This window comes from Melanerpes formicivorus, unplaced genomic scaffold (genome assembly GCF_026170545.1).
Source record: "Melanerpes formicivorus ecotype bairdi unplaced genomic scaffold, bMelFor1.0.p_v2 SCAF_119, whole genome shotgun sequence".
Classification (NCBI taxonomy): domain Eukaryota; kingdom Metazoa; phylum Chordata; class Aves; order Piciformes; family Picidae; genus Melanerpes; species Melanerpes formicivorus.
Window position 1 is genome coordinate 1109120 of NW_027142471.1, and position 20452 is coordinate 1129571.

Below are 20452 nucleotides of genomic sequence, written 5' to 3' on the forward strand. Positions count from 1 at the left end.
ATCTGCGACCTTGTCCCCAAAGGCCAGCTCCTCAGCTGTGAGGAGCACGCTACACAACCAGTCCCATCCAACTGTGCCCACCAGGAAAGGAAGATTCAGAGCATCCCATGTGGCCTTCTCTGGTTCTTCCTTATGGCCATGGGCAGTGGGATAAATAAGGTACCAAGGACTATCCTCACCAATGTGGCAGCAGAACAGCACCATGGGCCACCCCTGCATGGTCCTTCCCTCTGCAGACACTGCAGCAGCAACAGTGAGCAGTTTGTTGCCCTGGAGAAGCTGGCAGGGAGTGGGAGACATGGAGAGGCTTCACCACAACCAGAGGCAGAGCAGGGTGAACTGATGCATGACTGCAAGTACTTCACGCAAGCTTGTGTCACTGCACAGCCAGGCTGAAGAACTTCCTGACTCACAGCCCTGAGTAAGGTTGCTCCTGTTACAATTCCTGGAGAGCATTTGCAGGAGAAAGGATGAGACAGAAATCTGGGATGGGATGCAGCAATAGTTTAATGAGTCAAATGTGGGAAACATGGTGGAGAAGGGTGGGAGTTCCAAAGCAGGGGCAGCAGGGGCTCTGTGTTCCATGGCTGTAGTGGAACTCCCAGCAGCTGTCCATCTGCCTGCCCCACAGAGGGAGCAGGGCCAGCAGGTCCTCCCTAGTCTGCCTTTGTGCTGCTTCTGCCAGGACAGGGCAGCAGAAGAGAAGGAGGCCAAGGGAGGGCAAGGAGAGAGTGTCAGAGGGCACAGGCAGGCATGGGTAGTGCTGTGCCAGAGCCCAGGCTGGCCCTGTCCTTTGGCAAGGGCTGCTAGGCTTGCTCAGCCCCTCGGAAAGCAGCAAGAGGATGCTGTGTGCCCAGGGCAGAAGCATCAGGTGGGGTCCTGGGGGCCTTGCTCAGGGCCCTGGGCAGCAGCTCTAGCAGGGCAGGCAGCTCCTGCCCAAGGCAGAGAGGCCAGAGAGGCCAAAGCCCCCGGAGCTGATGGGCACCCCCTGAGAGCTGAGGATGCTGCCAACGGCAGCAGAGGTGGAGGAGCCCACGGCGGTGTTCTGTGGGAAGGAGCTGAGGATGGGGCCGGGCAGGGTCACCACCACGGGGGAGGGCTGGATGGCAACAGTGGAGTCCTGGCACTTCACACAGCAGGGCTCATTGCAGCTGTTGGCCAGCGGGGTTGGGCCGCAGGGCTGGCAGGGCCTGTAGCAGGACATGGCTGGGGCTGGAGCTGAACCTAGGAGAGAGGACAGGGGGAAAGCAGAGAATTTGAGGGAAGGGTGAGCAGCAATTTGTTACCCCACAGTGAGAGAGTCAAGGAGGGAGCTGGAGTCAAGAGGTGCTGATGGTGTCAGAAGGTTCACAGGCTTCCTGTTTCCCTCAGCCCAAAAGAGCTCTGCCAAAAGCAACTGAGCCCAAAGGAATCCCTGCCTGGCCCCAGACCAGCAGACACCCCAGTCAAATCCCCAACTTTCTTCCATGCATCACTTCGAGTCCCTTTTCTCTCACCTGACAAGCAAATATTTGTCACAGCTTGGGGAAAAAGGTGAAGGAAAACAAGCAGCACGAGGAGGAGGAGGAGCAGAAAGGTTTGCAGACTCACCTTGTTCCAAGGAGATGGAGGCCAGAGGAGTGGATGAGAGAGTGAGCAGAAGGAGTCTCTTTTATACTGCTCCTGCACCGCCCCAGGCCCACAGGCACTGCACCTGGGCAGTAATTTTCCAGCAGACTCAGCTCCAAAGCCAAACCTCCCAGCCCATGGCACAGCCTGGCCTTTGGCTTCCTCCACGCTGCCATTTCACTTCCTCATTGCTGAGGGGACCACTGGGCCACAGAGGATCCTTTGAAGTGCCAGCATGAGACATCCAAGGATTTCGACTGCAGGAATGCATCACTGCAGGCAGAAGCTGTGCTCCAAGTGCTGGAGGGCTGTGTGCAGGCAGGGGACATGGGTGTGGGAAAATCTGGGGAGCTTGTTTGCCATCCCTGTTAAGGCCGCAAAGATCCCCTGTCAGGGAGGATCATCCTGGGCACACAAATGCTCCCAGGCCTGATGGCACCATGCATCCTGCCCCCTTTATCCTTTCCTGCTTGAGTGCACAAAGTCATCCCCTCTGGTGCCAGTCTCTGGGGGTCTCCAATGGCTGCCTTCAGGAGGCTGAAGAGGCAGCACTTCTCAATTGCTCAGCCAGCCTGGTGGAGTCAGGTCCCTCCTCCCCACACAAGAGCGGTGCTGGGGCTCAGGTCACCCTCCTCACACCCCCATGTGCTTTGGCCACACACTTTGGCCCCTGGCCAGGAGCAGAGACTTTTCCAACACATGAGAACCAGCCTGCAAGGCCATTGGGTTGTGGGAACTCTTACAAGGAGGTCATGCCAAGGGCAAAAGCCATTTGGGCTGCCTCAAGTTGTGTACTACAGACATTTTCAAAGGGCATTGAAAGTGACACTGCAGGGACAGCAGATAACTCTCCTGAGGACATGGTGTCAGATCTCACACACTTCTGTCTGTACCATCTGTATCATGGATCCCACACCTGCCTGTCCTCTGCTCCAGGTAAGCCTTTCCTATGCTGAACTTCCCAGAGAATGCCCAGACCCTGGTCCCTTCACATCCCATTGTGCCAGTACAAACCAAGGCCAAAACTCCTTGGAGTACCTCCACCTTTCCTGCATCTCCTCTCCCCAGTACAGCTTCCTCCTCCAGCTTTAGTTGTCAACATGCATGGAAGAAGAAGGTCTGAGATCTCCATGCCAGCAGCGCACTCACAGACCAGGTGTGCTTTCCCTTTCCTAATCCCAGATCTGCACACTCAGCCTGGCAAACATTCTCCACAGAGCAAAGGGGAACAGACCAGAAACCATAGGCACAGCCATCCCCTTGGCCTCTCAAGCAAGCACATGAAAGGAGCTGGCCTAGCTGAGCAGGCATCTGAGAAATGAGGAAGTGAAATGGCAGCATGGAGGAAGCCAGAGGCCAGGCTGTGCCCTGGACTGGGAGGTTTGGCTTTGGAGCTGAGTCTGCTGGAAAATTGCTGCTCAGGTGCAGTGCCTGTGGGCCTGGGGCGGTGCAGGAGCAGTATAAAAGGGACTACTTCTGCTCATTCTCTCATCCACTCCTCTGGCCTCCCTCTCCTTGGAACAAGGTGAGTAGAAGTCCTTTCTCTTCCTGCTCCTTCTTCTACTCTTCTTCCTTTGGGACAGCTCAGCCCACACCTGTTCCTATGTCCTATGGGAGTTTTTGGAGGTGCTTTACATTGGAAGGGGGAAGGTGCAAAAGTTGTGCCAGATCTGAGCAAACCCGTGGTTTGGTCACTCCCAGCAGGGCTCTTTTAGGCTGAGGGAAGGTGAGACAGGTGGGACTCCCTGCACAGCCTCCATCACTCTACTCCAGCTCACAACTTTCCTTCCCTTCAGTGAGCACTCAGGCTTGTCCTCTGCGAGCTCTCACTCTCTGCTTTCCCCCTGTCCTCTCTCCTAGGTTCATCTCCAGCCCCAGCCATGTCCTGCTACAGGCCCTGCCAGCCCTGCCAGCCCTGCGGCCCAACCCCGCTGGCCAACAGCTGCAATGAGCCCTGTGTCAGGCAGTGCCAGGACTCCACTGTTGTCATTGAGCCTCCTGCTGTGCTGGTGACCCTGCCTGGCCCCATCCTCAGCTCCTTCCCACAGAGCACCGCCGTGGGCTCCTCCACCTCTGCTGCCGTTGGCAGCATCCTCAGCTCTCAGGGGGTGCCCATCAGCTCCGGGGGCTTTGGCCTCTCTGGCCTCTCTGCCTTGGGCAGGAGCTGCCTGCCCTGCTAGAGCTGCTGCCCAGGGCCCTGAGCAAGGCCCCCATGGCCCCACCTGATGCTTCTGCCCTGGGCACACAGCATCCTCTTGCTGCTTTCCGAGGGGCTGAGCAAGCCTAGCAGCCCTTGCCAAAGGACAGGGCCAGCCTGGGCTCTGGCACAGCACTGCCCATGCCTGCATGTGCCCTCTGACACTCTCTCCTGGCCCTCCCTTGGCCTCCTTCTCTTCTGCTGCCCTGTCCTGGCAGAAGCAGCACAAAGGCAGACTAGGGAGGACCTGCTGGCCCTGCTCCCTCTGTGGGGCAGGCAGATGGACAGCTGCTGGGAGTTCCACTACAGCCATGGAACACAGAGCCCCTGCTGCCCCTGCTTTGGAACTCCCACCCTTCTCCACCATGTTTCCCACATTTGACTCATTAAACTATTGCTGCATCCCATCCCAGATTTCTGTCTCATCCTTTCTCCTGCAAATGCTCTCCAGGAATTGTAACAGGAGCAACCTTACTCAGGGCTGTGAGTCAGGAAGTTCTTCAGCCTGGCTGTGCAGTGACACAAGCTTGCGTGAAGTACTTGCAGTCATGCATCAGTTCACCCTGCTCTGCCTCTGGTTGTGGTGAAGCCTCTCCATGTCTCCCACTCCCTGCCAGCTTCTCCAGGGCAACAAACTGCTCACTGTTGCTGCTGCAGTGTCTGCAGAGGGAAGGACCATGCAGGGGTGGCCCATGGTGCTGTTCTGCTGCCACATTGGTGAGGATAGTCCTTGGTACCTTATTTATCCCACTGCCCATGGCCATAAGGAAGAACCAGAGAAGGCCACATGGGATGCTCTGAATCTTCCTTTCCTGGTGGGCACAGTTGGATGGGACTGGTTGTGTAGCGTGCTCCTCACAGCTGAGGAGCTGGCCTTTGGGGACAAGGTCGCAGATTTTCCTCCAGATGTCAGAAAGAGAAGGATGTTCTCTGCACATCTGGTGTGCTAATAGCTGCTGCCAAGCTGTTAGGCTGTGGCACTGCTGTATTTTGGACAGCCCCCTTGACATGCCCTCTGCATGCAGGGCACTGATTATACCTTTGAAGACCTCATTGTCATTCTGGTCAGCCTTCTCCTCATCTGTTGTTACCAGCTCACCAGTCTTGCTCATCAGGTGTGGGTTTTCATTACCTTTCCTTTGCTGTTGAAACACCAGTAGAACCTTCTTGTTATTCTTCACATCCCTTCCAAGTTCAGCTCCAGCCATAACCAGGCCTTCCCGACCCTGTCCCTATACAATGCTGCATCATCCCTGTACTCTTCCCACACTCTGTCCCTGCTTGAGCTGCCTGTGAAGGTCCTTCTTGCCTTGTAGCTTCACCAATGCCTCTGGACCCTGGGGACTTTCTGATGGGGGCTGCCATTTCAGTTTCCAGGTGGGCAAAGCCCGGCTCCATCAGTCTGCCTCTTGTTAACCTCCCTGAAGGTCTTTAGCCTTTTTGCCTCCTCTTCCATGACTCCTCTTTCATGGAGGAGAATGCCAGGAGCATCAGCCTCACCTTGGTCTCTTCAAACAGGATGAAGTAAGTCATCCTGGAAGCCATTTCCCAACATGAAGGGACAAGAAGGTGTGAGAGGTCAGCATGGATCTATGGAGGGGAGAGCGGGAGCAACCTCATGGGCTTTGTGCTGCCTGCCTGAGTCCGGTGGGTGAGGGAACCTCAGCAAATGTTGTGCCTCTCATGTAAGCAAAGCTTTTGGTGCTGTCTGCTATAAGAATGCTTAGAGCTAATAGTCTGTCCTCCAGGAGGATTCTGGTGTGACAAAGGAGAGTGGATGAGTGTTTGACTAGGCAAGGAAGAACCTTTTGTGTCAGGAAGGACTGGAGACTGCATTAATCTGCAATCTTAGAGGCCTCAGCTCTCCTCTGTGATGAGAGGGGGGTGAGCCTTGGGGAGAACCTTGGGCATTTGGAGGGTCAAAATCCACAGGCCTCATCTTCCTAGCCAGAGAGTCCAGGCCATGCTGAGGAGCTCTCCTGGATGCTCCATGGAGTGATGGAAAAGGTTGGAAAGCCACTGGCTGGGACCCATCCCTGGGGCTCATCTGGTAGGTATTCTCCTGGCATTAGGGCTTCATCATGCCAAGGCCACAGAGCCCTCCTCAGCCTGCAGCACAAAGCAGAAGCATTAGGGAAGCAAGGAACTCCCCAGTAAATGAGAGAGCTCAGGATCTTGGGGTTGCACATGCCTGGGGATGCTGAGGGAGGTGACGTGCTCAGGAGCACCATGGAACAAGAAGAAGTCTCAGAGCACATCAAGGAGGAGATTCACTTCCCTGCCCTGCAGGCATGGAGGCAGCTGGCAGGAGTCCCAGGAGGCCAAGGGAATGCCTCCAGCAGCCAAGCTTCAGTGACAGCCTCTCCCCCTCCATGGCCACTCCCACTCTCAGTGAGCTGTCTGCAGGTCCCTGTTCTAAGCAGGGCTGGATCCCCTGTGGCCAGGGCAGAATCAATGGCCTGATCATGAGGCATGCAAATGTCTCTAAGGGTGGCTGGAATAAAATCTCGGGTAGTCTTTCTTGTAAATAATCATTGAGGAACTTCTGGGAGACCTAAGATCAAAGCCTTCTGTGCAGCCGAGCCTGTAGTGGACGTTGACCACATGTCAGGAGGGACCAAGGATAAATCCTTGTCCCAGATTTAAGTGGGCCAACCTGTGCTGTTTAAACTGGCCTATCTATAGGTGTTGTGCCCATGGCATTGGCTAAGTCCAGGGGCTTATACTCCTGGGAAGCCCTGGATGCCAATGGCACGACCCACAGCATCAATGCGCAGTAGATTGTCCCCAACTATTAACTGTCAAGCCTAGCTACTATGTCCTGAGGATCTGGCTCCAGCATGTTGACCAGTACCTGACCAGCACCTGACAGTGGGAGAACAAGAACCAGCCACATGGGACAGAGACACATCATGTGAGTGGCCAGTGCCTGACTGCATCAGCATCAAAGAGTGTGACCACCAGTCATGGACACAGAGCAGCCAAACCTCTACCATGAAATTTTTAATGCTCTCACATGGACTCCACATACAGAGCAGGCTGGATATGGGTGAAGTTCACAAAGCAGGGGCAGGAGGGACTCTGTCCCATGGCTGTGGTGGAGCTCCCAGGAGTTGTCCATCTGCCTGCCCCACAGACGGAGCAGGGCCAGCAGGTCCTCCTAGGCTGGCTTTGTGCCAGGGAGGGAAAAGGGTCATGGGCAGCAGCTCTAGCAGGGCAGGCAGCTCCTGCCCAAGGCAGAGAGGCCAGAGAGGCCAAAGCCCCCGGAGCTGATGGGCACCCCCTGAGAGCTGAGGATGCTGCCAACGGCAGCAGAGGTGGAGGAGCCCACGGCAGTGTTCTGTGGGAAGGAGCTGAGGATGGGGCCGGGCAGGGTCACCACCACGGGGGAGGGCTGGATGGCAACGGTGGAGTCCTGGCACCTCACACAGCAGGGCTCATTGCAGCTGTTGGCCAGCGGGGTTGGGCCGCAGGGCTGGCAGGGTCTGTAGCAGGACATGGCTGGGGCTGGAGCTGAACCTAGGAGAGAGGACAGGGGGAAAGCAGAGAATTTGAGGGAAGGGTGAGCAGCAATTTGTTATCCCACAGTGAGAGAGTCAAGGAGGGAGCTGGAGTCAAGAGGTGGTGATGGTGTCAGGAGGTTCACAGGCTTCCTGTTTCCCTCAGCCCAAAAGAGCTCTGCCAAAAGCAACTGAGCCCAAAGGAATCCCTGCCTGGCCCCAGACCAGCAGACACCCCAGTCAAATCCCCAACTTTCTTCCATGCATCACTTCTACTCCCTTTCCTCTCCCATGACAAGCAACTATTTGTCACAGCTTGGGGAAAAAGGTGAAGGAAAACAAGCAGCACGAGGAGGAGGAGGAGCAGAAAGGTTTGCAGACTCACCTTGTTCCAAGGAGATGGAGGCCAGAGGAGTGGATGAGAGAGTGAGCAGAAGGAGTCTCTTTTATACTGCTCCTGCACCGCCCCAGGCCCACAGGCACTGCACCTGGGCAGTAATTTTCCAGCAGACTCAGCTCCAAAGCCAAACCTCCCAGCCCATGGCACTGCCTGGCCTTTGGCTTCCTCCACGCTGCCATTTCCCTTCCTCATTGCTGAGGGGACCACTGGGCCACAGAGGATCCTTTGAAGTGCCAGCATGAGACATCCAAGGATTTAGATTGCAGGAATGCATCACTGCAGGCAGAAGCTGTGCTCCAAGCGCTGGAGGGCTGTGTGCAGGCAGGGGACATGGGTGTGGGCAAATATGGGGAGCTTGTTTGCCATCCCTGTTAAGGCCACACAGATCCCCTCTCAGGGAGGATCATCCTGGGCACACAAATGCTCCCAGGCCTGATGGCACCACGCATCCTGCCCCCTTTCTCCTTTCCTGCTTGAGCGCACAAAGTCATCCCCTCTGGTGCCAGTCTCTGGGGGTCTCCAAAAAGAAAAAAAAAAAAAAGGGCAAAAAAAGCTCTGTGTGTGTGAAACCTGGCAGCAGCAGTTTTGTATGTTTTGAGGTTGCGTTTCTCATTTAAACTGTAATGTTGAAGATTCCTTGATGCATTGTCAGAAGCACGTGCCTTGTCACAATATAGAAGACCTCTCATGTAAAAGCATTTTAGTAGAACGTGAACTCCGTAGTTCCTTTGCTACTGTGTGTACTACCCACCCATATGTATTAGGAATAGGCATTGATTGTATAATCTATAACGAATCAAGCAAATATCATCTTAGTTGTAGCAATATTACTTTTAGGACTTGCATTACTGATAAAGACATTGATCAGCGGAGCATGATTATTCCCTTCCAAAGTAGGGCAGAGGTATGGATTCCAATGACTATGACAAGAGGATGGGAGAGTGAGAATGGATGGGATCATGTTACCAGGCTATTAGACCAGGGACTAACAAATTCTAGAAAAAGGGCAAAAAGATTTGTGGGGTGGTTAATTTTTGCTATAATATCAGCTGTGATAATATTAGCATCTTCTGCTGCTTCAGTTACAGCTTTGACAAAGGGCATACAAACTGCGGACACAGTGAGAACTTCATTAACCAATGCGACAAATGATTTGCAGCTGCGGGAAGCTATGGATGAGGAAATAATGGCAAGGCTATATGCACTTGAGGCCAGCGTTCTTTGGTTAGGAGACCAACAATCTGCCTTGCAGACCCATATGGTGCTGCAGTGTGATTGGGAATATCATAAGAAGGACATGTGTGTAACATCCTTGTCTTGGAATGACTCTCACCATGATTGGAACTCAGTAAGATCACACTTACAAGGGCCTTCGATAGCTCCTTGAAATATAATGTCCAAGCATTGAAGCATCAGCTGGAAGTGCAATTAGCAAATATACAGCAGGTGCAGATTGATTCAACATGGCAAGCACTGAACAAAGATCTGGGCTGGTTGAATCCAAAAAATTGGTTCTCAGGTCTGAATCTATGAGTGTGGGTTATAGGTGCAATCCTGGTAGTGATTGCTATTGTAATTGTAGTGTTAACGGTATTTGTAATCATAGCATTTAGGAATACAAAGATGGTCAGGACACAAGTGATGGCTGCTGTTTTAAACAATATAAAAATGGGGAGTTGTGGGAAAGCAGAAAGTATCTATGGAAGGTTTCAGGACATGAAAGAACAACACGCCACTAATACTGGCTGGATAGCTTGAGGAAAAAGAAGAGCTGACCTGCTAAACAACCTGAAGTGCCAGACAGAAGGACACTTGCCTCCATGTTGGAGAAGATCAACCTCATATGGGATGAAGATAACAATGGACAGCTGCATATCAAAGGAGAAAACCCAATTAGCAGCAGTGGTGCAAGAATGCCAGGGAATGGCTTACCCTGCTCGATTTTTCCTATATAAGCTGCTTGTTCTGTACCAATAAATGATTCCTGCCTCACCAACATGGGAGTCCGTGCATGCTTTCCAAAAGGCAGGATTCATGGTGCCATCAGGCCTGGGAGCATTTGTGTGCCCAGGATGATCCTCCCTGACAGGGGATCTTTGCGGCCTTAACAGGGATGGCAAACAAGCTCCCCAGATTTGCCCACACCCATGTCCCCGGCCTGCACACAGCCCTCCAGCACTTGGAGCACAGCTTCTGCCTGCAGTGATGCAATTCCTGCAATCTAAATCCTTGGATGTCTCATGCTGGCACTTCAAAGGATCCTCTGTGGCCCAGTGGTCCCCTCAGCAATGAGGAAGTGAAATGGCAGCGTGGAGGAAGCCAAAGGCCAGGCAGTGCCATGGGCTGGGAGGTTTGGCTTTGGAGCTGAGTCTGCTGGAAAATTGCTGCCCAGGTGCAGTGCCTGTGGGCCTGGGGCAGTGCAGGAACAGTATAAAAGGGACTCTTTCTGCTCACTCTCTCATCCACTCCTCTGGCCTCCCTCTCCTTGGAACAAGGTGAGTCTACAGGGGCCAGGCACGGATTCCTTTGGGCTCAGTTGCTATTGGCAGAGCTCTTTTGGGCTGAGGGAAACAGGAAGCCTGTGTACCTCCCGACACCATCACCACCTCTTGACTCCAGCTCCCTCCTTGACTCTCTCACCGTGGGGTAACAAATTGCTGCTCATGCTTCCCTCAAATTCTCTTTCCCCCTGTCCTCTCTCCTAGGTTCAGCTCCAGCCCCAGCCATGTCCTGCTACAGACCCTGCCAACCCTGCGGCCCAACCCCGCTGGCCAACAGCTGCAATGAGCCCTGCTATGTGAGGTGCCAGGACTCCACCGTTGCCATCCAGCCCTCCCCCGTGGTGGTGACCCTGCCCGGCCCCATCCTCAGCTCCTTCCCACAGAGCACCGCCGTGGGCTCCTCCACCTCCGCTGCCGTTGGCAGCATCCTCAGCTCTCAGGGGGTGCCCATCAGCTCCGGGGGCTTTGGCCTCTCTGGCCTCTCTGCCTTGGGCAGGAGCTGCCTGCCCTGCTAGAGCTGCTGCCCAGGGCCCTGGGCGAGGCCCCCAGGGCCCCACCTGATGCTTCTGCCCTGGGCACACAGCATCCTCTTGCTGCTTTCCAAGGGGCTGAGCAAGCCTAGCAGCCCTTGCCAAAGGACAGGGCCAGCCTGGGCTCTGGCACAGCACTGCCCATGCCTGCCTTTGCCCTCTGACACTCTCTCCTTGCCATCCCGTGGCCTCCTTCTCTTCTGCTGCCCCGGCCTGGCAGCAGCAGCAGCAGCAGAAAACCAGCCTAGGGAGGGCCTCTGGCAGATGGACACCTCCTGGGAACTTCCACCACAGATGTGGAACTGAATGGCTCCTTTGTGCACCCTACTCCTCTTTTCCACTCTGACTGATCTTGACTCTACTTATCTGACTCAATAAAATTTTACTGCATTCCAACCCTTTCTTCTGTGTCATCTTTTTCCCTGCAGATCTTTTCCCAATTGCTTAGGGAGAAAGATTTTGCTCAGAGGAGATTCTGCGAGTGGTTTGCAGAGTTTGAGCGTGGAGGGACTGAGAGCAGCACTGGGCAGGTTCGTCCTCAGATGGAGCTGACCTTGAACATATTATTACTTCTATTTGTTCTTTGACATTGTAGCTGAAAAGGCTTTGAGGGCACAGAAATATTCTGGATGAGACACTGAGGGACATTCCTGGTTAAGGCATTTGTCTTGCAAAGCAGCCACTAAGTGTCCTGAGGTTCTGCTTGCCAGGAGTGGCTGTGCAGCACCTGATGGTGGCAGGAAGAGAAGAAATCTTTTCACTTTGCTTCTGCAGCTCTTTGCTCTTCTTCCTGAAACTGCCTTTGCTTGACCCACCAGAACTGCATTTTATTTTCTCTTCCCTTTCCAGTTGAGGAGAGGAAGTGACAGAGTGCGGTGGTGGGCACCTGGCCACCAGATGAGGTAAGGCCCCCACAGCCTTCTTGGTGTTTTATGGGGGGCTGGAGCCAGTGTCAGCCTGACCTGCTCATGTCCAGCTGCAGCAGTCCCTGGCTGGCAGGCTGTGGTGTAGCTCAGGCAGCCTGCTGCCTGCACCGCTCAGCTCTGCATCTGACTGAGCCTGGCAACAGGCTCATAGAGCCAAAGGCTTTGCCCTGGCATTGAGGCCCTGCTGTGCTGAGGGAGCTGTGGAGTGGAGAGGAGGAGGGAAGACAGCTCCCGCTTCCCTTCTGGGCCTGCTGGGGCTGGTTTTGTTGTGCAGGCTCCTGAGGTCCTTGCTCTCCCTTGCATGAGCTGTTCAGTGCTGTTGATGAACACTCTTGGGCTGTTAGAGGTTCATGGAATCCAGAGCCATGCTGGCTGAGACAACTTTTAAGCGGGGCAAGTGTGAATCATGCTCTGAGTGGTGCAGTCCCTCAGTGTCTGCTTCTAGTATGATCCTGGGGCTTGAGCTGTCTTCCTGGAGCCACAATTCAGTACTGTCAGAGGAATCTCTGTAAAACAGGGACTTAAAACACCCCTGTGAATGCCATGATTGATCCAGGGATCCAAACTGGAGTGGAGAATACTGTACTTGAGGCAGAGCCCCAAACCCATCTGAGAGCACCCTGCTTCAGCTGGCACTCAAACACCACCAACAGGAATGGCCACAGGAGTGAAAAAGAAATAAGGGTCAGGAGGCAAGAGACAGCTCTGACTTGCAAGGCACAGGAGTAATGGCATTAGTTGAAAAGCTGCTGTAGGCTCCATTTCAGGGAGGTCACCAAAGTGAAGGGTTCCAGAGCAGAGCATCATGGCAGAGGAAAATTCCCAAAGCAGCAAAAGCACAGCCAAAGAGTGAAGCTTAAACATCAGGAGAGAGAGAGGCTGTCCCCAGCCCTCACTTAGAGCAGGAAGAGTGTGAGGTCCTGGCAAGAGGCAGCTATGGCTGAGTGGTGTGGGGGGACAAAAGGGTGTCTGTAGGGAACAGCCTCTAGGGGAGGAGCACAGCCCGGGAGTGCACTGAATGGTAAACAGGGTGTGGCACATAGAAGAGTGTGGCAAAAAGGAGGGTGTGGCACATAGAAGGGCAGGACATGGCAGCTGGCACTGTGGAAGGTCACTTGGCCTTCCTGTTTTGCACCACAGCTGTCTGGGCAACCAGCTACACAAGGACTTGTGAGTCACAGAGTGTTTTGGAGGTTTCCTGGCTTGCTCCAGAGATTGCAGCAGCGTGCTGCTCACTGATACCTTGTGACTGAGCGTCTGCCTCAGACAGGCCTTGAGGGTTCTAGTGCCTGCTAAGCAGGCATAGGACTGCTAGATCATTGACCCTGAAGAGGTTCTTGTGTGATGTGACCCCCGAAGAAGCCCTCTTGACACACTGAGCCTGTGCCAAAGTGGACCAGGCCAGCCATCACCTGACACCATGCCCACCATGCATATGGAACTGGGTGGGGATCTGGGGACTCAGGCTTTTATAAAATGTTACCATTGGAGGATAAAAAGGAGAAGAATTCTCTCCCCAGAGCTCTTCCCCACCACCAAGAACAGTGGGGGCAAATTCTCCCACACTGTCATAAAACTGAAGCTGAGAGCCCCCTCCCCCCACATGCCTGTCCATACCAATGTGATGTGCTGCACGTCTTCACATGGCAGCCTGTGACAGTTTCAAGCTAAGTGCCTTAGCTTAGTGTCCTAACTATAAATACGAATAGGAACTGTGATAAAATTTGCCATTGGATACAACAGAAAAACAATGATATGGTCTCTCTAATGCCATTGGTTTGCTACTGAGGATAAAAGTTAGCTGCAGAAACATTTCTCTCTCTTTTTGCTGCTTCTCTCTGTGATCTCTGCTTTTGCCTTGCTCCCTTAGCTCTTTCCTGACCTTCTGCCAGCTTAGATTGTGCCTGTGAGGTACCAGGAAAGGGAGGGAGGGGAAGAAGGGAAGTTGTAAGCAGCCCCCTGGACTGTCCAGAGGGGTGTGGCAGCAGGTCAAGGGGGGCCTTGTGTGGTTTCTAAATTGTAAATATCTGTGTATATATTTTGTACATTTTCATTGCATTTGATATTTCTAGATTTTTGCTTGCTTTGTAAAGGCAGCTTCATTCTGCTTGCAAACCTTCTGAGCTAGGCTGGGCATTTATGCTGGGGGTAAACCTCCAATTTGTTGGGAGGTAATCTCAACCTCAATCACACAGCCCCTGAAGGATGTAGGAGGGCCGAGAACATTGTGATGTGTGGTGTCCCTAGGCAATGAGTGATGGCCATGGAGCAGTCAAGAAGAGTATATAAAGAAGTCAGCATCCATCACCCACTGACACCTGAAGAAGAGGAGAATGCCTTGGACAGCTGCAGGTCCCAAGTGCCAACACCTGAACACCTCCAGAACAGGAGACTTGGAGAACAGGACATGGATGCTACAGACAGCTGCAGGTCCAGGAGACCTTGAACAGCCAAGAGGTGGTGGTGGTGACTGAAGCAGCTCTGTGCTGACTGTTTGCTTGATTTCTAACTTTTCAGCCCATGCTATCCTGTTGCTCTTATTTTCTCTTTTACTTGCAGCAATAACACCCTCCAGAATCTGACCTTGTTTGTGTCTTAATCTCACTCTGAGGATCATAGCAAAACCTCTCCAGACACTGAATCAGGGCAGGTGAAGCCATTGGCAGAGGGAGGACATGCAGGGCAGGCAGCTCTACCAGGGGGCATCACCCTCACAGAAAAGGACCCAGCTGTGGTTTTCACTTGCTCAAGACCCATTTCCAGAAGGAATGTGGTGGCCCAACTGGAGCTCCCACACAAGCCTTCACCTGTCAAGAGACCTAGAAGCCAGCAGAGACAGCACCTGTGTGGTGTGTCTAAGGGAATGATCTGCTGAGCATAGTGGCAGAGCTGAAAGAGGAGACAAAAAGGCTAAAGACCTTCAGGGAGGTTAACAAGAGGCAGACTGATGGAGCCAGGCTTTGTCCTCCTGGAAACAGAAATGGCAGCCCCCTTCAGAAAGTCCCCAGGGTCCAGAGGCATTGGTGAAGCTACAAGGCAAGAAGGACCTTCACAGGCAGCTCAAGCAGGGACAGAGTGTGGGAAGAGTACAGGGATGATGCAGCATTGTATAGGGACAGGGTCGGGAAGGCCTGGTTATGGCTGGAGCTGAACTTGGAAGGGATGTGAAGAATAACAAGAAGGTTCTACTGGTGTTTCAACAGCAAAGGAAAGGTAATGAAAACCCCACACCTGATGAGCAAGACTGGTGAGCTGGTAACAACAGATGAGGAGAAGGCTGACCAGAATGACAATGAGGTCTTCAAAGGTATAATCAGTGTCCTGCATGCAGAGGGCATGTCAAGGGGGCTGTCCAAAATACAGCAGTGCCACAGCCTAACAGCTTGGCAGCAGCTATTAGCACACCAGATGTGCAGAGAACATCCTTCTCTTTCTGACATCTGGAGGAAAATCTGCGACCTTGTCCCCAAAGGCCAGCTCCTCAGCTGTGAGGAGCATGCCACACAACCAGTCCCATCCAACTATGCCCACCAGGAAAGGAAGATTCAGAGCATCCCATGTGGCCTTCTCTGGTTCTTCCTTGTGGCCGTGGGCAGTGGGATAAATAAGGTACCAAGGACTATCCTCACCAATGTGGCAGCAGAACAGCACCATGGGCCACCCCTGCATGGTCCTTCCCTCTGCAGACACTGCAGCAGCAACAGTGAGCAGTTTGTTGCCCTGGAGAAGCTGGCAGGAAGTGGGAGACATGGAGAGGCTTCACCACAACCAGAGGCAGAGCAGGGAGAACTGATGCATGACTGCAAATACTTCATGCAAGCTTGTGTCACTGCACAGCCAGGCTGAAGAACTTCCTGACTCACAGCCCTGAGTAAGGTTGCTCCTGCTACAATTCCTGGAGAGCATTTGCAGGAGAAAGGATGAGACAGAAATCTGGGATGGGATACAGCAGAACTTTAATGAGTCAAATGTGGGAAACATGGTGGAGAAGGGTGGGAGTTCCAAAGCAGGGGCAGCAGGGCTCTCTGTTCCACGGCTGTAGTGGAACTCGCAGTAGCTGTCCATCTGCCTGCCCCACAGAGGGAGCAGGGCCAGCAGGTCCTCCCTAGTCTGCCTTTGTGCTGCTTCTGCCAGGACAGGGCAGCAGAAGAGAAGGAGGCCACGGGAGAGCAAGGAGAGAGTGTCAGAGGGCACAGGCAGGCATGGGCAGTGCTGTGCCAAAGCCCAGGAGGGCCCTGTCCTTTGGCAAGGGCTGCTGGGCTTGCTCAGCCCCTTGGAAAGCAGCAAGAGGATGCTGTGTGCCCAGGGCAGAAGCATCAGGTGGGGCCCTGGGGGCCTTGCTCAGGGCCCTGGGCAGCAGCTCTAGCAGGGCAGGCAGCTCCTGCCCAAGGCAGAGAGGCCAGAGAGGCCAAAGCCCCCGGAGCTGATGGGCACCCCCTGAGAGCTGAGGATGCTGCCAACGGCAGCAGAGGTGGAGGAGCCCACGGCGGTGCTCTGTGGGAAGGAGCTGAGGATGGGGCCAGGCAGGGTCACCACCACGGGGGAGGGCTGGATGGCAACGGTGGAGTCCTGGCACCTCACATAGCAGGGCTCATTGCAGCTGTTGGCCAGCGGGGTTGGGCCGCAGGGCTGGCAGGGTTGGCAGGGTCTGTAGCAGGACATGGCTGGGGCTGGAGCTGAATCTAGGAGAGAGAACAGGGGGAAAGCAGAGAACTTGAGGGAAGGGAAAGCAGCAATTTGTTACACCACGGTAAGAGAGTCAAGGAGGGAACTGGAGTCAAGAGGTGCTGATGGTGTCGGGAGGTTCACAGGCTTCGTGTTTTTCTCAGCATAAAAAAAGCACTGAAGGAATCCCTGCCTGGCCCCAGCCCAGCAGACACCCCAATCAAATCCCCAACTTCCTTCCATACATCACTTGTACTCCCTTCCCTCTCCCGTGACAAGCAGCTACTTGTCACAGCATGGGGAAAAAGGTGAAGGAAAACAAGCAGCACGAGAAGGAGGAGGAGCAGAAAGGTTTGCAGACTCACCTTGTTCCAAGGAGATGGAGGCCAGAGGAGTGAATGAGAGAGTGAGCAGAAGGTGTCCCTTTTATACTGCTCCTGCACCGCCCCAGGCCCACAGGCACTGCACCTGGGCAGTAATTTTCCAGCAGACTCAGCTCCAAAGCCAAACCTCCCAGCCCATGGCACTGCCTGGCCTTTGGCTTCCTCCACGCTGCCATTTCCCTTCCTCATTGCTGAGGGGACCACTGGGCCACAGAGGATCCTTTGAAGTGCCAGCATGAGACATCCAAGGATTTAGATTGCAGGAATGCATCACTGCAGGCAGAAGCTGTGCTCCAAGCGCTGGAGGGCTGTGTGCAGGCAGGGGACATGGGTGTGGGCAAATCTGGGGAGCTTGTTTGCCATCCCTGTTAAGGCCACACAGATCCCCTCTCAGGGAGGATCATCCTGGGGACACAAATGCTCCCAGGCCTGATGGCACCACACATCCTGCCCCCTTTCTCCTTTCCTGCTTGAGCGCACAAAGTCATCCCCTCTGGTGCCAGTCTCTGGGGGTCTCCAAAAAGAAAAAAAAAAAAAAAGGCAAAAAAAGGTGTGTGTGTGTGAAACCTGGCAGCAGCAGTTTTGTATGTTTTGAGGTTGTGTTTCTCATTTAAACTGTAATGTTGAAGATTCCTTGATGCATTGTCAGAAGGACTTGCCTTGTCACAATATAAAAGACCTCTCACGTAAAAGCATTTTAGTAGAATGTGTACTCCGTAGTTCCTTTGCTACTGTGTGTACTACCCACCCATATGTATTAGGAATAGGCATTGATTGTATAATCTATAATGAATCAAGCAAATATCATCTTAGTTGTAGCAATATTACTTTTAGGACTTGTATTATTGATAAAGACATTGATCAGCGGAGCATGATTATTCCCTTCCAAAGTAGGGCAGAGGTATGGATTCCAATGACTATGACAAGAGGATGGGAGAGTGAGAATGGATTGGATCATGTTACCAGGCTATTAGACCAGGGACTAAAAAATTCTAGAAAAAGGGCAAAAAGATTTGTGGGGTGGTTAATTTTTGCTATAATATCAGCTGTGATAATATTAGCATCTGCTGCTGCTTCAGTTACAGCTTTGACAAAGGGCATACAAACTGCGGACACAGTGAGAACTTTATTAACCAATGCGACAAATGCTTTGCAGCTGCGAGAAGCTATGGATGAGGAAATAATGGCAAGGCTATATGCACTTGAGGCCAGCGTTGTTTGGTTAGGAGACCAACAATCTGCCTTGCAGACCCATATGGTGCTGCAGTGTGATTTGGAATATCATAAGAAGGACATGTGTGTAACATCCTTGTCTTGGAATGACTCTCAGCATGATTGGAACTCAGTAAGATCACACTTACAAGGGGCCTTCGATAGCTCCTTGAAATATAATGTCCAAACATTGAAGCATCAGCTGGAAGTGCAATTAGCAAATATACAACAGGTGCAGATTGATTCAACATGGCAAGCACTGAACAAAGATCTGGGCTGGTTGAATCCAAAAAATTGGTTCTCAGGTCTGAATCTATGAGTGTGGGTTATAGGTGCAATCCTGGTAGTGATTGCTATTGTAATTGTAGCGTTAACGGTATTTGTAATCATAGCTTTTAGGAATACAAAGATGGTCAGGACACAAGTGATGGCTGCTGTTTTAAACAATATAAAAATGGGGAGTTGTGGGAAAGCAGAAAGTATCTATGGAAGGTTTCAGGAAAAGAAAGAACAACACGCCACTGATACTGGCTGGATAGCTTGAGGATAAAGAAGAGCTGACCTGCTAAACAACCTGAAGTGCCAGACAGAAGGACACTTGCCTCCATGTTGGAGAAGATCAACCTCATATGGGATGAAGATAACAATGGACAACTGCATATCAAAGGAGAAAACCCAATTAGCAGCAGTGGTGCAAGAATGCCAGGGAATGGCTTACCCTGCTCGATTTTTCCTATATAAGCTGCTTGTTCTGTACCAATAAATGATTCCTGCCTCACCAACATGGGAGTCCGTGCATGCTTTCCAAAAGGCAGGATTCATGGTGCCATCAGGCCTGGGAGCATTTGTGTGCCCAGGATGATCCTCCCTGACAGGGGATCTTTGCGGCCTTAACAGGGATGGCAAACAAGCTCCCCAGATTTGCCCACACCCATGTCCCCGGCCTGCACACAGCCCTCCAGCACTTGGAGCACAGCTTCTGCCTGCAGTGATGCAATTCCTGCAATCTAAATCCTTGGATGTCTCATGCTGGCACTTCAAAGGATCCTCTGTGGCCCAGTGGTCCCCTCAGCAATGAGGAAGTGAAATGGCAGCGTGGAGGAAGCCAAAGGCCAGGCAGTGCCATGGGCTGGGAGGTTTGGCTTTGGAGCTGAGTCTGCTGGAAAATTACTGCCCAGGTGCAGTGCCTGTGGGCCTGGGGCGGTGCAGGAGCAGTATAAAAGGGACTCTTTCTGCTCACTCTCTCATCCACTCCTCTGGCCTCCCTCTCCTTGGAACAAGGTGAGTCTGCAGGGGCCAGGCAGGGATTCCTTTGGGCTCAGTTGCTATTGGCAGAGCTCTTTTGTCCTGAGGGAAACAGGAAGCCTGTGTACCTCCCGACACCATCACCACCTCTTGACTCCAGCTCCCTCCTTGACTCTCTCACCGTGGGGTAACAAATTGCTGCTCATGCTTCCCTCAAATTCTCTTCCCCCTGTCCTCTCTCCTAGGTTCAGCTCCAGCCCCAGCCATGTCCTGCTACAGACCCTGCCAACCCTGCGGCCCAACCCCGCTGGCCAACAGCTGCAATGAGCCCTGCTATGTGAGGTGCCAGGACTCCACCGTTGCCATCCAGCCCTCCCCCGTGGTGGTGACCCTGCCCGGCCCCATCCTCAGCTCCTTCCCACAGAGCACCGCCGTGGGCTCCTCCACCTCTGCTGCCGTTGGCAGCATCCTCAGCTCTCAGGGGGTGCCCATCAGCTCCGGGGGCTTTGGCCTCTCTGGCCTCTCTGCCTTGGGCAGGAGCTGCCTGCCCTGCTAGAGCTGCTGCCCAGGGCCCTGGGCAAGGCCCCCAGGGCCCCACCTGATGCTTCTGCCCTGGGCACACAGCATCCTCTTGCTGCTTTCCGAGGGGCTGAGCAAGCCTAGCAGCCCTTGCCAAAGGACAGGGCCAGCCTGGGCTCTGGCACAGCACTGCCCATGCCTGCCTGTGCCCTCTGTCACTCTCTCCTTGCCCCCTTGCCCTCCTGTGGCCTCCTTCTCTTCTGCTGCCCTGTCCTGGCAGCAGCACAAAGCCAGTCTAAGGAGGACCTGCTGGCTGTGCTACCGCTGTGGGGCAGGCAGATGGACACCTGCTGGCATCTGCACCAGAGCCATGGTTCCCTGCACTGATTTTTCCACACAGAGAGAGATAATTTCTGAGGTTTTTCTCATTAAAGTTCTGCTTCATCCCATCTTATTCCTCTGTGTCCTCCTTTGCCCTGGACATACTCTCTCAAGAATCCCAAGAACAGAGATACTGGTCAATGGCGATTCTGGTAGAAGGTTGCTGGCGTTGAATGTGCAGTCATTGACAATAGCACTGGTCAGGGTCTTTCTGTGATGGTGCCAAGTTTCACCATCTGAACCTCCTGTTGCATCCTTTTCCTTGTAGCTAGAATGGTTTTGAGAGCTGAGGAATGTTCAGTAGTTTGCCCGGCACTGCTTGCCAAGCAGCCAGGCTATCCTTCCAACTCCATCTCCAAAAGGCCGGAGGGCTGGGGCTGGGCAA

The 20452-nt window shown here is 53.3% G+C and overlaps 4 protein-coding genes across 4 annotated transcripts; 3 read left to right on the plus strand and 1 right to left on the minus strand.

Moving 5' to 3' along the window:
* Window positions 1–489: 489 nt before the first annotated feature.
* LOC137456185 (feather keratin 2-like) lies at window positions 490–1622 on the minus strand. Its single transcript, XM_068167493.1, has 2 exons — window positions 1591–1622; window positions 490–1224 (listed from the first exon to the last, which is right to left on the minus strand). Exon 2 carries the CDS (start codon window positions 1202–1204, stop codon window positions 914–916), a length of 291 nt encoding a protein of 96 aa, XP_068023594.1. The 5' UTR covers window positions 1205–1224; window positions 1591–1622; the 3' UTR covers window positions 490–913.
* Window positions 1623–3080: 1458 nt separating this feature from the next.
* On the plus strand, window positions 3081–4212 carry LOC137456184 (feather keratin Cos1-1/Cos1-3/Cos2-1-like). The gene is made up of 2 exons (XM_068167492.1): window positions 3081–3133; window positions 3469–4212. The coding sequence occupies exon 2, from the start codon at window positions 3489–3491 to the stop codon at window positions 3786–3788; it is 300 nt and encodes a 99-aa protein (XP_068023593.1). The 5' UTR covers window positions 3081–3133; window positions 3469–3488; the 3' UTR covers window positions 3789–4212.
* A 5967-nt stretch (window positions 4213–10179) lies between these two features.
* LOC137456178 (feather keratin 2-like) lies at window positions 10180–11132 on the plus strand. The gene is made up of 2 exons (XM_068167488.1): window positions 10180–10200; window positions 10411–11132. The coding sequence occupies exon 2, from the start codon at window positions 10431–10433 to the stop codon at window positions 10719–10721; it is 291 nt and encodes a 96-aa protein (XP_068023589.1). The 5' UTR covers window positions 10180–10200; window positions 10411–10430; the 3' UTR covers window positions 10722–11132.
* An 8050-nt stretch (window positions 11133–19182) lies between these two features.
* LOC137456179 (feather keratin 2-like) lies at window positions 19183–20135 on the plus strand. The gene is made up of 2 exons (XM_068167489.1): window positions 19183–19203; window positions 19413–20135. Exon 2 carries the CDS (start codon window positions 19433–19435, stop codon window positions 19721–19723), a length of 291 nt encoding a protein of 96 aa, XP_068023590.1. The 5' UTR covers window positions 19183–19203; window positions 19413–19432; the 3' UTR covers window positions 19724–20135.
* The last annotated feature ends 317 nt before the right edge of the window (window positions 20136–20452 follow it).

Bases quoted from the DNA above. Each gene is read 5' to 3' on its own strand.
- LOC137456178 (XM_068167488.1), top strand. From the start codon at position 10,431: ATGTCCTGCTACAGACCCTGCCAACCCTGCGGCCCAACCCCGCTGGCC.
- LOC137456184 (XM_068167492.1), top strand. From the start codon at position 3,489: ATGTCCTGCTACAGGCCCTGCCAGCCCTGCCAGCCCTGCGGCCCAACC.
- LOC137456179 (XM_068167489.1), top strand. From the start codon at position 19,433: ATGTCCTGCTACAGACCCTGCCAACCCTGCGGCCCAACCCCGCTGGCC.
- LOC137456185 (XM_068167493.1), bottom strand. From the start codon at position 1,204: ATGTCCTGCTACAGGCCCTGCCAGCCCTGCGGCCCAACCCCGCTGGCC.